This window comes from Meleagris gallopavo, chromosome 8, assembly GCF_905368555.1.
Source record: "Meleagris gallopavo chromosome 8, MGAL_WU_HG_1.1, whole genome shotgun sequence".
Lineage (NCBI taxonomy): Eukaryota > Metazoa > Chordata > Aves > Galliformes > Phasianidae > Meleagris > Meleagris gallopavo.
Window position 1 is genome coordinate 20,995,419 of NC_139411.1, and position 16,085 is coordinate 21,011,503.

A 16,085-nucleotide genomic window follows, 5' to 3' on the forward strand; every position below is an offset into this window, starting at 1 on the left:
CATAAAGTCTGATCTGGACATCCTCTTTTAATAATAATGTTAAATATTAAACATTATATATTTAAATTATTTTCATTTGTATCTTTAAAATTGCAAGGAATTTACAGAATTTTATTTTAAATTAACAATAAGCGATTAGTTTCATCTGTGAATCAAAATTTTCCTGTGGTTATGTATGTTTAATTCCCTGTGATTCACTGAAAATGCTTTGTGGGTGTGGATGTCTCAGAGCAGAAGTTGGCCTAATTTTTGTTATGCTTTATACAGTTATGTGGTACCTGAATAAAATTACCTGGAGGATCGGCAGCCAGTTTCTACTAGACTCATAACATTTCCAAGCACTGACGGCATATTTGGAGCACATTAGTTTCAAAGTCTCTTCTGTCAAAATTTGCTTGCATAATAAAACACTAGAGTTCTTGTAAGATCCACAAGGCTGTAGGAATTCAGCAGTAAATAAAGGTCTGAAAAATTAGAATGCTTAGAAAAAAAACTTGTTTTAAGAATAATAGAATTGTGGAGCAGAAGTGACTATGGGCACTCAAATGCTCATAGGTAGGGTCACATTAAATAATTATCTTGAATAGCTGAGTTTGTTTATGTTAACAAATTACTAATGAAATTTTTTTCTACAGCATCCCAGGTAAAGTGTTTTAATTATCAACTTTTCCTATAGTTAAAATTATTTTTCTAACAACAACCTATTTACTCCCTATTGTGAATTAAGCTTATTATTTATTATCTTCAGTAATTTCAAACAATTTCATTAATAATACATTTTTAAATATCTTCACAGTGTTGTTATTCACACTTGCAACTAGCCATGAGGATCCACAATTTTCAACTGATTTCAGCTCATGTATTCCTTTTTATTTACACACTTATGGCTGTCACTGCAAATAAGAAGTAAGAAGATTGCTTTAAAAGTACAGACTGAGTGGTTTAAAGAAATCACATCAGTCCAGAAGTCAAACTCTAAGCTGAACATAAAACATCATGAGTTTTTCCATTCTTCCTTTCTTGCTCTTTTAATGGTGGAACCTCTCAAGAGATCCATATCACTGACAGGGGGGTCAGAATTTCCTGTCCTAATGCATTCTTTAATGTCTTTGCCTCCTGTTTTCTAGGTTTTCAATCATTCACTGAGTTTCATTTATAAAGCATGCTGTTCTGCACAGGCAATTGTCTAACTGCCTCTGTAAAGTGCACACAGATGTACTCATAGCACTTTTTAATAGAGCAGTGAGCAAGACAGACATTGAAAAATAGGATCAATAACTGGGAAATTCAGAATGCTCATTCTGAATATGTTGCAGCTGTTCTTGAATTTTAAATTTTAAGTGTGAAAATAAACAGTTTAAAATGTTTAGTTAAGACAACAGAGAAAATACTATGCACGTACAAGACCTGTACTACAGTAAACTTGCCTTTCTTCTACTATACCTATGAAACACAACAGAGAACCTTGCAATAGATAATTTTGAAGTAGTTAATCCAGAAAATAAACTTCCAGTTTAACCCCAGTCATCAATATCAACCTATTGATCAACAGTCATTATGACCTAATTCATGAGGGAATCATCTACTCTGGAAATGATTGTTTGTGTATACTTTACTCTTTATTTGGAATATTAAAATAATATGTTTTATAGGAGCACTTTCATTTCCAACTCTTTTTCCTGTTTATGTTAAAAGGAAAAGGCAAAATTCTGAGGCACCACACTTGCTAAAAACATGGTTTATATGTTTGTACTTAATTCTGCTAATCTATTTTAAGAAAGCCCACATACTATTTATTGTTTAACATTTGCTCTTGGTTTACCTTTAAGCCAAAAATAGAATACTGACAATGTATTGGTAAATGCAGTAACTTACTAAGATCTATGCCATGCTAAAATGCAAGTACATAGTACTTGTACTGTACTGCCATTATTATAGTCTATTGAACAAATCTATATAATATTAGTTGTCTGCCTGCAGTGTTCTAGGCTTATGTGAAATAGCAGTTTATCAGTCTGCACAACATCACAATTCTTCACATCTTTTATTTCCTTGCAACATCACAATTCCCATTACAGTTAAGCTGGGCATATTTGCATATTCACTTAAAAGAAAGGTGACCCGTGGCAAGCTTTTAGTTGCATCTTTTTAACATGATTTTCATAAGAAGGATTTGTATCTCACATCTCTAATTTTCTTAAAGTTAGTCATAGCCTGATTTTAAAAATAATTTCAATTACAGTACACTCATCCACAACTAGAAGTCAGAAAGCTTTTTCTGTAGCTGTTGTGAATATTATATCGTGCAGATGGGAATGTTTAGTTCTTTGTCCATTCCACGGCAATAGACACATCCGAAATGATACTATGAGTTTCAGCTTTTTTGCATAACCAAGTCTTATTTGCAGGACACCAGACATTTATATGAGAAAATATTTAGCTCTTCCAAAAACCTGATAAAGTTTTCTACAAAACCCCCATTGACGTTTGAATATATTATCTTCAAAGATTTTTAGAACTTGCAAAACTTCCAATCAGCATCTTACATTTTGCCTGGAGCAGAATATCAAAGCACGGAACTTTTTATCAAACTTACCCTACCCTCTAACTTATCCTTTGCAACTATGGATTTGACTAGCTTGAATTCTAGAGAGTGTTGAGACATGGAATACTGTGACAAGAATTCTGAATTTCCAGGAAATCACAATAAAAGTACCTAGTATAGTTCAGCAGGTCAGCATGTTGTAATTACAGGCTTTCAAATTTAAAATATCATAGGAATCATTAGGAGTCTCTTCTTTGCAAGTTTGCAAATGCCATAACTCATGATGTCAACAATTTTTAAGCCCCAAAACCATAATTCCCTTATTAACTGACCAATTATCAGTGAAATGCTTTTTGTGGGGAGAGGTGAAAGGGTAGCATTATGTTTGTCAATATCTTTAGAACCAGGGACACTTCCAGTTCAAAGGGCCTTGATACACAACTTGCAATGATATTTAATAGTTCGTTTACAACTAATCAGTTAACTAATCATATTTTTCTTCTGCAATAATAATAAACCATTCCTTTTTTTTTTTTTACACAGGAATTAGTTCAGACACTGCTCTTTAAACACAGAGGATGAAACTTCACCTTCTACTTCACCATTTCAAACATTTGATAATATAAGATTGCTACTCTGAAATGACTCGGCATCCTGTGCATCTCACCTGCACTTTATGTAATGAAGTTACGGCAGTAACAAAGTCCTTTTCTACTTTGACTGCAAAAAACTCTTGAAATAAGATTGAAATGAGGAATGTCTGTTCAAAGCATCATTCACTTAAGGCAGTTGGTAATGTGTTCAGGCACTCTGAAGGTGAAAAAGGAAAGTTCTAATCACATCTCTTGTTTGATTCACATTATGCTGGAAAATGCTTCCTTATTATGACAGTGTACACTGGCAATAGAGTGCCGTCTGTGAAGTATATTTATATGTCCTATGCAAAGTTCAACAGCTTTCTTGAAGCATCACCAACAATATATTGCTATTCTGAATACACCTCATATTTTAATCCTTTGTTTTTTAGTGAGAATGGGCTAGTATGGAACAATTAGCTCAGAGCTGAATCAGACATTTTCTTTGACCTAAGATAATTTCAGCCTGAAGCAAAATACACTTCCATCATATGGGGAAAAATTGAACAAGAAAAATTCACGAAAATGTTTCCCTTGTCACCACTTTATACTCTTTCTCACTATAGCTCTTTCACTTTCATTGTTGGATAGCAAAAAAATGGCTCTGGCTGTAATCCCTGACTCCATCTGACCATATATCAGACTCTTAAGAGAGAACACGTAATACCAGCATGTTTCTAATGTATCAAACCAGCTCAGATTCTGCAATCTTCTCTACCTCATTAATGATGAAGAGACATCTTTTTTTGCTCTCTCTAGCTTTTATAACTTAGGTGGCAGAATCTTTCTGTTCGACTGTATAGGGTCCCAGAATTAGCTTTTTTTCTTTTTTACAACTGACATGTCAGTCAGTACAATCTGATATAAGATTAGCATTCATATTTGAACGTTAGCCACTAAAATACTTGCCTTCAGAACAAGTACTGTTCAAAAGATTAGCCAAATTACTAGGCCAAGCTAAAGCTTTGAGATGGCTCTTACCTAGTTTATTTCAATATCCCTTATAATAGCATACTACAAGTAGGTTATTTTTATGTTGAATATAAACAATACTTTGACTAATAAAATTAAATTAATAACTTGAAGGAAAATATGGCTTTTCAATCTGCTTTTCAAGTCAAAATAAATAAATAAATAAATAAATAAAAGTATTTTAGCAATATAACTTTTCTCTTTCCTGAGAAATATGATAAATACTGAAATCAGAAACAGAGGACCACTTTTTTACAAAAAATATGCAAAAAAAACCATAGCTGTTATACACTATGTTCTTTTTAAGAACTTCCAGTATTGAGGCTGTAAGCGCCCTTCCAAATTCACATGGATAGCAAAAACATTCACTGTTCAGTAATGAATCAAAGTAATTACAGCACATTTTGACAACAACCTAAAAATATATATTGGAAAAGACAACTTCCATGTCTTAACTTACAATAACTAAAATAAGAGACACTGACGATAATACCAGGGATGTTAGTTGAGCATCCTGATGACTGTCCACAAAATATTCTGTCCTCTAAGCAAGGAATGCAATCAGGTATTTAAAATACAACCAACTACAGCACAGTATAGTGGATTTTTTAATTGAGACTACTGTCTTGCTGTACAATTATTCATCTAAATAGTGGAAAATCTACCAAGGGGTGGAGAGCATTACTTCCACTTACTCTCCATTGAAAGAACTATGGCTATTCTAATAGTTAAGACTGAAATACAGAGATCTCCACAGGGCTTGTGAGAATTTTGCCGTTTATTTCAACACATACAAACTATAAAGAGCTGTTAAGGAAATGGCAGATAACCCTTGAGATAATCAAGCCTAAATTTAAACTTTATAAAGGTGATTTGGTATGTTCACTGTATGAAGAAAAAAATGAGATTCCATGGATGAAGATTAGAGGTATATTAATATTTAAGTGCATGGCACACTGAAGAAAACAATGGACTGTAATGATGCTTTTCATTTAACCTTTTTCTCTCTCCCCCACCCTCAACGATTATTTGATACAAGACGACAAAAATTCATGAGAGCCAGTGCAAATGAAAAATGCACTAGAACTTAATTGCATTTCAGAGCTACTGGTGTCAAGGGGACAAGCAATGCCTGTGTCTGTCAGGATGTAAATTAAGTCCCTTTGTATGATTAACTCTCAAGATCCAAAAAAGAGTATGGCCAAGAACATGACATGTTATGTTTGGTAAACTTTACATTCAATAAAGAATCTGTTATCCTGGTCAAATTTTGATCCCCTGTTGCATTGAATGATATTATGCTGCAATAATATCATCATTATGAACGCTAAGGGAAATTTTCTAAATCCTCAGAGTAATAAAGATTAATTTCTGAAGACGCTTGCAACCCTTGGGAATATTAGAAATCATCAATTGTTTTTATTACAGAAGTTTTGTGTGGTAAATGACTAAATATAAGATGTATTTAATCTTGATTACTGGAGTTGGTATACCATAACCTCTTTTACTATGCCAAAACATCACATGCCAATTTTCAATGATGTAGTGAGTATTGTAGTATGCTGCTCAAATTCAGGAAAAAGCCTTCTCTCTTGGTGACTTATTCAGTAAAAACTGCCATATCATCAAATTGTGATGGAAGTCACACCTCCAGCTAGGTTTTTGGGTTTCACAATTAGACAAATGCGACAGTACACTGGAGTAGATCCATTCAGGCCCACAAGTTTGTTCTAGCTTGTCAGAAACAAGACCAAGCATCTTAGTATTCATCCTGAGAAAAGCAGGCTTGTCAAGAGCCAAGCGGATACCACAATGTCTGTAGTATCATGCAAAAATCTGGAAAATCTCCTGTCAGAGGCAAGAGGTTCATCACAGGATTCATTTACTCAAATCAAAGATGATTTTCCTGTATGTGAAAGCTTTCCCTTTTTGCAGTGAAAGAACTTCACGTAATTCAGTGTCACAGACAAAGATTCTTAGCTATTGTTTAGTTAGATACTACTGATTAGTGTTTTGGTAGCTGAGATAATGAGCCAGAGAGTGCTTGTGAAGAGCTGCTGCCATGTTTGTAGGAGTAAGTGGGAGAACACAAGTGGAGCGTTATGATGTCTTGCACATGCATGTGATCAAGTTGTAGGCTCCCAGTCACTGCTGTACCATGAACATCACCCACAAGGAAGACCCTGTTTCTATTTCTGTAACTGTACAGGTGATGTACATAACTTGCCCATACACAAGCTCATATAGAACAGCAGAAAATCACATGTATGTATACATGTAGGTATATGCATGTATCATCCATGCATATTACCAGACATTACAGTTCAGTTCAGCCAACCATTTCAGTTATCACCTACTATTTCTAGGTCTTCTGTGCAAGTTAAAGAGTAGTTTCTTTAACAGCACTAAGATATTTCAAAGTCTGTATGTTATTTTTAATAGACATAGTACTGAGCCCAGCATTTTGAATACAAAACAAAGGACTTACAGCCCACTCATAAATTGCTACCACTGGTAGATATACAATTTTTCGAAGGCGCTGAAAAAGGTACTTTTCCTCTAAGCCCTACATCTTTAGTAAGAACCTTTCAAAAAGTGTATCAAGATACATTTCACAACAAGCAAGATGAAATTTAGCAGCAAAAGTGACGTAACTTGTTATTTTGCTGTGGATTCTGCAGCCTTATTTATGCACATCAAGTGGTTTTTTTTTCATGGCAGATATATGACACTGGACTATTTCTAATCTGAAGTGTGCTCTAATAGTTAACTTGCAAGATATTCTTTGGATAAAAAGGGTGGAGGGAAATAGGAGACATTTGTACACAAACCTGAAATTAAAGGTAACTTAATTATCTGCCTCCTTAACACCAGCTGGCTTATTTATTTCTTATTTATGTTTATAATGTAACTGTGGTCAGCATTTTTTATGATAGCAGACTAATTTTATTCTCTTTCTGGAAAGGCATAATGTTAATAGAACCGTTAAGAGACATTTTCTACCTGGTCTGTATTTCTAAGCTGTATGTGCACAAGCCATCAGATGAAAAATGCATGCATGCATCAGCTATAAAAACGAATGGTATCTGTGCCTCAGCTTGGGCTGGTGAGAAGTTCTGTACACCACAAATAACAGCTGAATCTTGTCTGCCCTTTTCTTTGCTGGCAAAATCTGACTTCAGATGAGTCAGAACCCAAACACTACTAGGTTTCACAAATGTCCATAGAGGATGAACAGACAGAATTACATATTTCTATTAAGAATATCCAGAGAGTACGTTTTGCAGGAAGTAATTTCATTATCTGCTGAAGTGCTAGGGTTCAGCATTTAAATACACAAAATTCAATAATGCATTAATTTGATCCACCTCATTAGCATCCAGAAACATTTAGTGAAAAATGACAAAATTGTTGCAGCTGATTTCAGACTGAGTGGTAGCCCTGAGAGCTTTAAGTCGGTAATTAATGCATAATATATATAAAATATGCTGTAAAATATATAATAAAATATATTTAATGTCTCATGTTTAACATACAAGATGCATCATATAATATATAATTAATACATAAAAAGAGGCAATATTCAAGATTTTATACCATGGAGAACAAGTTTCACTTAAATTACACTGTAAAAAGATTTCTTGTTTCAGCTCTGTGTCTTGAAACAGCGAAAACTAATAGGGAATCACTACTTTACATAATAGGATACATCTTGCCGCAGCTCAAGTAAAACTAACAGGAGAGAATCAAGTGCATATCATTCATCTTACTTCAATAAATGAATAAGCAAATCGGATGGCAGAGAAACTAAATCAATTGTTGCGAACAATATCCTTTTCTGCTAAAAGGTAATGTCTCCTTCATATTTTGGATATTTTGGTATTTTCAGTATTTTAGCTAGTTTTTAGAGCGGATCAAGATTCTTGAAAAAGTGTAGTATGAGCACTTCTATCATTTCTTGATAAACATCATATCACAGATTTATGAATTGATTTTTGACAGTTGCCTCTATTTATTGACTCACAAAAAATACTCTTAACACTCCATATAGCAAATGCATACACAAGGAATAGAAAAACATTCACACATGAACCAGAAACCCAGTCTATCATATACATTCATTACAAGAAAAGGCTGAAAGAGACCAGCAAAGTGCAGCTCTTGCCAAACATATTGGTGTATTCATGTTAAAGAAAACCAAATACAAGCCAGACTAGATCTATAGATATGAACAACAAGCCACCTTTTCCTTAAAAGTGCCTTGCAAACTGCACAATATGCTTTCTAGCACTGAAAGTCCTGACACATAAAAGAACTTAACTCAATCTCCAATTTAAATAAAATTAATTATATTGTTTTGCTAACTATTCATGCAAATGGAGACAGAAATTAACACCCACCTCCCTGAATGCCAGATCCAGACCAACTGTGCTGTTATCTCTCTTATGTACCTGAGGTGCACTTGGTATCAGGATGTAATCAGATTATAAGTACAAGAAGAGTCCATTTAAAACATTTCTTATATATGAGCACACTGAAATATAAGACTCTTATATTGATTTTATGGAAATATTATTCTACAGAAAAATTATGATTTTAATATTATTGAAATCAGTAAAGTTGAAATGACAAAAAAAAAAAAACATACCTCTAGAAGAACAACAATTACCAATTATTTAGTTTGTCTTTTTCTCGCTTAAAGCAATTTTTAATTTTACATATACAATTCCCATTTTCTACATGAAATGAAACTGATCCTTATTATTTTGAACCTAGTACTAACCATTATGAAATCCTATTACATATACCAGTGGCTGTCTCTAGGAAATATGGTGCCCAGAGTGAGAAAAATAACTGTGGAATTATTAGCTATTAAATAATTATATCATGCTTTTTACAGTCAGAAGTAGTCTTATCATCTCTACTACTAAACTTGAAGTATCTACTATTTATGTTCACTGGCTCAGAACCTCGATGTGACTGGTACAACAAGGATTCTAATTAGAGTAATTCTTACCATAACCTGATTGCCTGCTGTTTTCCAGCTTGAACAAGATTTGAATTTGAAGAACATACACTATGCTGGATATATGCAATGTGAAACAATTTTCTACATTAATAGCCACACTGCAGAATGTGAAAATTGGCAATTATTCATTTTGCCATGAGCTAGTAACTGGAAGTGTGAAATTCTCATCTGTGAAGAATGGTACAGTAAATCATGGATTAGCAAAGTCAGACACTCACAGTGAAAGTGTTTCCTTTTGCTTACACCTAACAAATCTAATATATTCTTCTATTGACTGCAAAAAATCAGGTGAACTTTACATATTTTCTTCTCCAGAAATAATACGTTTTAAACATCAGGAAACCAATCAACGTTAATAAGGATTTCCCTCAACAGTCTGGACATCAAAGTCCGATTCATATTCTCACCAATTTTTAACAAGTTTTGACAACCTCACACAGCCACTATAAGGACAACTTAATAAACATTTTGTGTTGAAGATAGTCGCTAGAATGTCTTTAAAAGTGTACACTAACAGGGATTTTTTCAGCAAAGCAGTAAAGAGTATAACTAATACTTCCTGACTTTGAGTACATAAAATTATGGTCTTTAATCTAAATTGACTACTTTTTCCATGAGATGGAAGAAAAGAGACATCTCTATAAAATTGCTGTCACACAAACATCCAAGACAGATGGGAGAAACCCTTGTCTGGAGATTTTTCTTTGTATCAGTCTTCCTTCAAAATCTATGCAGGGACACACAGTAACTTGAACCAACACCTAACCTTATGATAGCTGAAGTAAAAAAATGGCAAATTTCTCCTCTCACGTGCTTGGTAGGGAATTCTACATCATGGTAAGGGTTTTTTTTTGTTTTGTTTTTTGTTTTTTTTAACGCAGGCTGACAATTTTGCCTTGAAGCTGGGCACCAAATTAAAATTCTACAGCAGAAGCAGTTAATCTTAAATTCATGACACTGCATTACATCTGCCACACTATCAGAGACATGTTAGTTAGTCTGCTGCATCTAGAAAGCTGACAGAGAGTCCAGACTTTCAGTCTCTCTGGTAATAGAATTAGATCTCTATTGTGGAATGAGGAAGGTTGCTATCAGGTTACTAAGCGATCAATGTAAGTGTGAGCAAGATTTATAGCAGAAAGGATAAGGGTAAAGGAAAAGTCATTAGAGTGTAGCTTTTGATGGGCAAGTAATGCCTTAACCCAGAAGTAAGCCAGTTTTGTTGTTGTTGTTGTTGTTGTTTGTTTGTTTTTTTTAATCCATAGGAAAGCAACAGGAACTTGAATTGATAGAGGCACCTGAACATAGCCAGTATCAGTTCTGCATACCTCCTGAGTATAGTTAACTACTGGCTCACAGTAAATATTCATATTTTTATATACTCCAAAGTGACTCAATTCTTTATGAATTCTATTTATAGACTATAAAAATAAGTGTGCAGAAATAAAAGAGTTTCAAAGTTCATATTTTTAATAAATACTTAGAAAAAATATTATAAGTAATGTTCCATACCTGAGCAGAGGTTGTTTTGGATAAGAAGGTTGGTCACCGTTTTGGTATGATTGAGTTTTTTTTGTGACTTGCTTGTAAATATTTCTTGCTGTTACTCCAATCCATAGCATAGTAGATAGTGTAGAATAATGCAGTACTATGCCAACCTAAAACAACAGCGGACAGTTAAACAGGTCAATAATAAGTGGATCAGTAAAACAGGACTTTAAGAAGAATCTTACTACATAATTGTACAAGCAAGCAGATTTCTTTTTAATTGAATTTGTAATTGCATCATTTTTTTTTCCTTTCTCTCTGATTCTTTTAGCCACAGAATGAAAACACTTTAAGAAAGCAGATGGAATCTGTTACTTATCTATCATAGATAATATCTGTGATACCAGATGGTATGTTAGAAAATCAAGATGTTTAAGACATTTGTAAAGAACCTGATTAATGACAACTTTTACACCTGGATTTAAAGCAATGTAATATTTGGTTTGCCTTGAAAACTTTGTTAGCTTATCATGACAATACAGTTGAAAAAATATTGAAAGGACACCAGTACTGTTTGCTCTTATACTATGTTCTGAAAATTTTCATCAATATATTTCACAATATCCAGTTTTTGTTCAATCTCACACACATATAGCCATGGTTGACTTCTTGTAATGACCAGCTACTTGTATGGCATCAGTGCTAGTTACCTAAAAAAAGATTTTTAGATATGTTTTAAGCAAACTCTCAGATTCTTGATAGTATTATTACCAGCATGTCTCTAAGACAATGTTGTGTTTATCATTGAAAGCAAAATAAAACACAAGCACCGCTAAAATACTAACATGTTTGTTATGTTAGTAATTGTTATTCATTACTATGGAAACAGTAATTGGAATTTTATCCAATCTGCAATGCTTTATTTCATCAGCTAAGTTTCCATCTGATTATATAAAATGAGGTTACCTTTGAAGCAATAACCTGACATTTTGCAGTGACAAATAAAATATTGCTATAATTGGAGACCACATAAATGTTTAAAGAATACAGAAAATTGCTAAATAAAGCTAACACAAATCTATTATAATGATTTATTTGAATCAGTGTTCATTTTTGCTCAACAAAATAATTCATCAGTAAAGAAAAAAGCACATTAATTTTGTTTATATTTCATAATGTAGAACAAACTTAAATATAGCAGCAAACAGTATCAACAAAAAATCCTTGTAATTTTCTCTGGGACTTGTCTGGTACATTAGACAAGAGAGTATAAAGTCTTCATAGCTGTTGTCGCTTGAGGTAAAAGAAGCAGAAATAAGGGAATGAGACAACTTTGTACCATCAGCTGGCAGACATTGCCAGTTCAGTGGCTAGTGCTACCCAAACTCAGTTCATGTGCAGCTTGCAGCATTTCAGTAGGGAATATGACTACAGGCTGGGGGGAGTGAAGGAGTAAGACAGGAAGTAGAAAAGAGGGAGGAGAAGGGAAAGGTAGGAACCAGAAGAAAGAATTGGAAAAATACTAGCAATTTGGTTCATAACCTTTTTCTCATTTAAGCATAACACTTTTACTATGTATTCGGCACACACTACTCTACACAATATGCTAAAGATTTGATAAGAAGATGAATAGCTGGGATGAGTTCTGTGTGAGCAGGTATCAGCACATGAAATTAAGACACTGTACATGGACAAATATTCACAAATGATCAGTTGCTTGAGTGAATGAAATCCCCAGAAATAACATATCATACAATTCTGTTGAAATATTCAAGAGACTACTGAACCAAATGGAAAATATTGCTATATCACACATTAGTCACATGATCTTTCTCCATAATATGTCTGTTTTTCAGCAACTTAATTCCTCCTGATATATGGACAACTCAAGCAACATGGAAAAGAGACAGAAATCTTCAGTACTATCTTTCCAGTAGTATCTCTTCGTCTTAAAATAAACATTTCCATTTGCTTTTTTTCCTTAAGGCAGAGGATATATCCTGATACTACAGTACCTCCTGATGACTGATGGATTTGCAGAACAGTGGTGACAATATGGAGACAAAACAAGCAGGAGGACACACCAAAAATGCAGAATTTGCAAGGGTGCACTGAGCTTCTATACTAAAACCCAAAAGAAAAGGTATTATTTTCTCTTTATGGAGATGATTTTCTTACTTTCCAGCTTTCTGAAATAGATTTTTTTTCTTACTATCCACTAAAAATCTTTTGAAATTAAATGCTTGTCACACTTCACCTCAAAAATTCAGTTTCAAAGTGATGCTCTGCTTTCTGCCTTTTCCTTTCCCATATCACCACACTGACATTCATGACACGGAGGTGCATTTCCCACATTCTAACACTTTCAGGCTGATCAGATCTACACTACAAATACATGAGGTAATGACTCAGGACACAAAAGGGGAAAACAAGACATAAAAGAAAAGGGAACAGGACAAAGTAATTTCTGTTTAATAAAATCTCATTTAGCAAACGTAACCTTTTGGATTATGCACTATAAGTCCAGGGTATGAGTTTATCTTGTTACTGAATATATGCCTTTGCAAAGCTTCAACGTGAGTCAGCAGCGTACCCTGGCAGCCCAAAGGGTCAACCATACCCTGGTACATCATGCCCAGCACTGCTGGCTGGGCAAGGGAAGGAATTGTCCTGCTCTGCCATGGTATGAGCAAACCTCAAATACCACATGCAGTTTGGGTGACACAATGTAAGAGGGACATAAAACTATTAGAGAACATCCAAAGGAGGACAACTAAGATGGTGAAGGGTCCAGAGGGCAAGATGTGTGAGGAACAGCTGAAGACCCTTGGTTTGTTCAGCCCAGAGCAGAGCAGGCTGAGGCGAGGCCTCATGGCAGCTTACAGCTTCTCACAGGGAGCGGAGGGCCACTACTGAGCTTTGCTTTCTGGTTACAGCAACAAGGCATGAAGGATCAGCATGGAGCTGTGTCAGGGAAGGGTTAGGTTGGGTGTTACAATAAGGTTGTGCACCACAGAGTGGTGAGCATGGAACAGGCTCTCCAGATCAGTGATCATGGCGTTGAGCTGCTGGAGTTAAAGAAGCATTTGGACAGTGTTCTCAGACATACGGTCTGAATCTGGTGGTGGCTGTGGAGCCAGGAGTTAGACCTGATAGTTACCCTTTCATTTTGGGATATTCTATGATTCTGTGATCCTATCTTCAATACTCGTGGAGCTTAAATGCACCACATCATATATTTCACATAAATTTTTGTGGGAAGGTCCATATTTTCATCAGGAGCAGTTATGATTGATATCATAATATTGATATCATAATATCCGTACAATACAGAAATAACTGTCAGGACATATGCATTATAGTCAGCATCGCACCTAACACTGTTTAATAACTGCATCTATTAGCTGAAAACGATGTTTCCTTGGACTCTATCCTCAGAACTCATATTTGGGAATAAGCATCAAGCTACCAAATAGAAAACAGCAGTTTCTACAGTAAGAAGATGCTGTCTGTATGTGCTCCTTCAATAAATCTCACTGCTTCATAAATAACAAGTTCCACAAGGTGCAGTTACTATGGTAGTGATCAGTATACACATTTATGCCAAACATCTTGGCGGAAAAAGCTCTCTTCAGCAGATCTAACCTGCACAAAATTTCTGTTTCCCTCTACTTTAAAAATTTTATTTGTTTTTTAATTAGCATTATTTTCATTTTATTTCAGCTCAGACTGTTCTTCAGCCAGTTCTATATGGACTAGCATTCTGATTAAACTACTAATTCTACAGAGTCTTTTCAGTTAAATGAAGGGATTAACGAATTTCTCTGTAGTTTCCTACACCACGGGATATATTTCATGATTATAAATCACTTAGCCGTAGAAGAAACCCCTGCTCTCTTCCGAGGTAGAAAATTTATAGCAAGGAGTTCAGACCCAGAAATGAGGTAGCTCTTATCAGGAAAAGACTAAGAAGTAGAATTTTCAGCATGCACATCTAAGTCCACAGCATACAAAGCCTTTAAGTGTCATGAGTTGCTTCTGGTAAAGTTTCTAGCCACTGACAGTGCTATTTGCATATATGACTAGCACAGTTCCTCTTGCAGCAATGCTAAGCAGAACAGTGCCAAAGACCTATCAAAAGCCTGTAATTTGCATTCTTATTTATATATAAAGATGCTCTGACAAATTTCATCACAGTACATTATTTTTACTTCTATCCTTTAAAAAAACAAAAACAAAACAAAAACACCTAACCAGAATATAAATAACTACTGTTTTTCTCCTCTTCAATAATATTTTTGTACTCCAAGCTCCAACACATGATGCAGCTCTTAGCTCTAGGATCTCCTTAGTTTAACAGGATTCAAATCCTGTTAAATTAGTAGGTCACTGGATGATCATGTTACCTCCTGTCTGGACACAAATATGAAAAATGTAAAACAATATGATTCTGTCCCAGTTTTCTCTCTCCTGAGTCTTGTGCCCTTGTGCCTCTAAATCTATTCTTCATGCTTTGACACATGGGGTGGGATTGATCATTTCGATCCCTTGCAGCCACAGCCTCGTGGTTATAATGCTCTATAAGAAAATAGAAGCCATGAAACTGAAATCTTTCAGACTGAGGGTACAGAACTAATGCCTTCCACACCACAGGGAGTGATCCACCTACAGTTGTGTTCCTGCCATTTTATTCTGAACAGGAAAGGAGCAAGTGTCCTTCTGCTCTTTGAAAGAACGCTGAGAGCCTAGCCCAGGAAGATGCAAATGGCTGACTACATCCTCCACTGGCTGGCTCAAGCATCTTTCTGTCTGATGTACAGTCTCTGAATCATCCCATTATTCTGTTCCTAATGTAACATTTGCCTTATTTGAATGATTTTGGAATAATCTCAAAAATCTGAACTCTACATCAACTGCCATCACTTAGTGGCGCTCAGAGTCAAATTCAAACAGTCTGTAGATAGAACCTAATTCACATAGAAAATCTGTAAAGAAGCAATCAGCTCTTTCAGATTGACACTCAGTTTTCTTTATAAAAGATTTATAAAGACTGCATAGCAAACATACAAGAGGTGAGACTGACTAGAAAATCATCTCTCAAGTAGGCATGCAGGCTTAAAAGTAAGTTTCAGATTTTTAGATTCCAGATAGTTCAATTTCTTTGCCTTCAAGAAGATACGAAGGTTCTTCCAGATATGTATGAGACAATGGATCCTTTCCCATACTATTAATTCCTTATGCGTAAAACTAGCCTGGGCCACATCATTTACACGGAGAAGGCGACAAGTTATTTTGAAATCACTCTTTTTTGTTAATTTTGAAGGAATAACAACTCACTTGTCTCAAACATTTATTCATTATTATTGCTATACTTCATTGTTTCTGTGCAATCTGCAAAGCAAATAACCAGACAATG

General features: G+C 34.8%; 1 protein-coding gene across 1 annotated transcript in view; it reads right to left on the bottom strand.

Moving 5' to 3' along the window:
• The window catches only part of LOC100543833 (adhesion G protein-coupled receptor A3), a 251,820-nt gene that overhangs the window by 23,044 nt on the left and 212,691 nt on the right, over positions 1–16,085 (bottom strand). Inside the window, exon 17 of the mRNA XM_085229268.1 lies at positions 10,694–10,839. Within this exon, the coding sequence (XP_085085394.1) occupies positions 10,694–10,839 (146 nt within the window). The remainder of the gene's footprint in view (positions 1–10,693; positions 10,840–16,085) is intronic.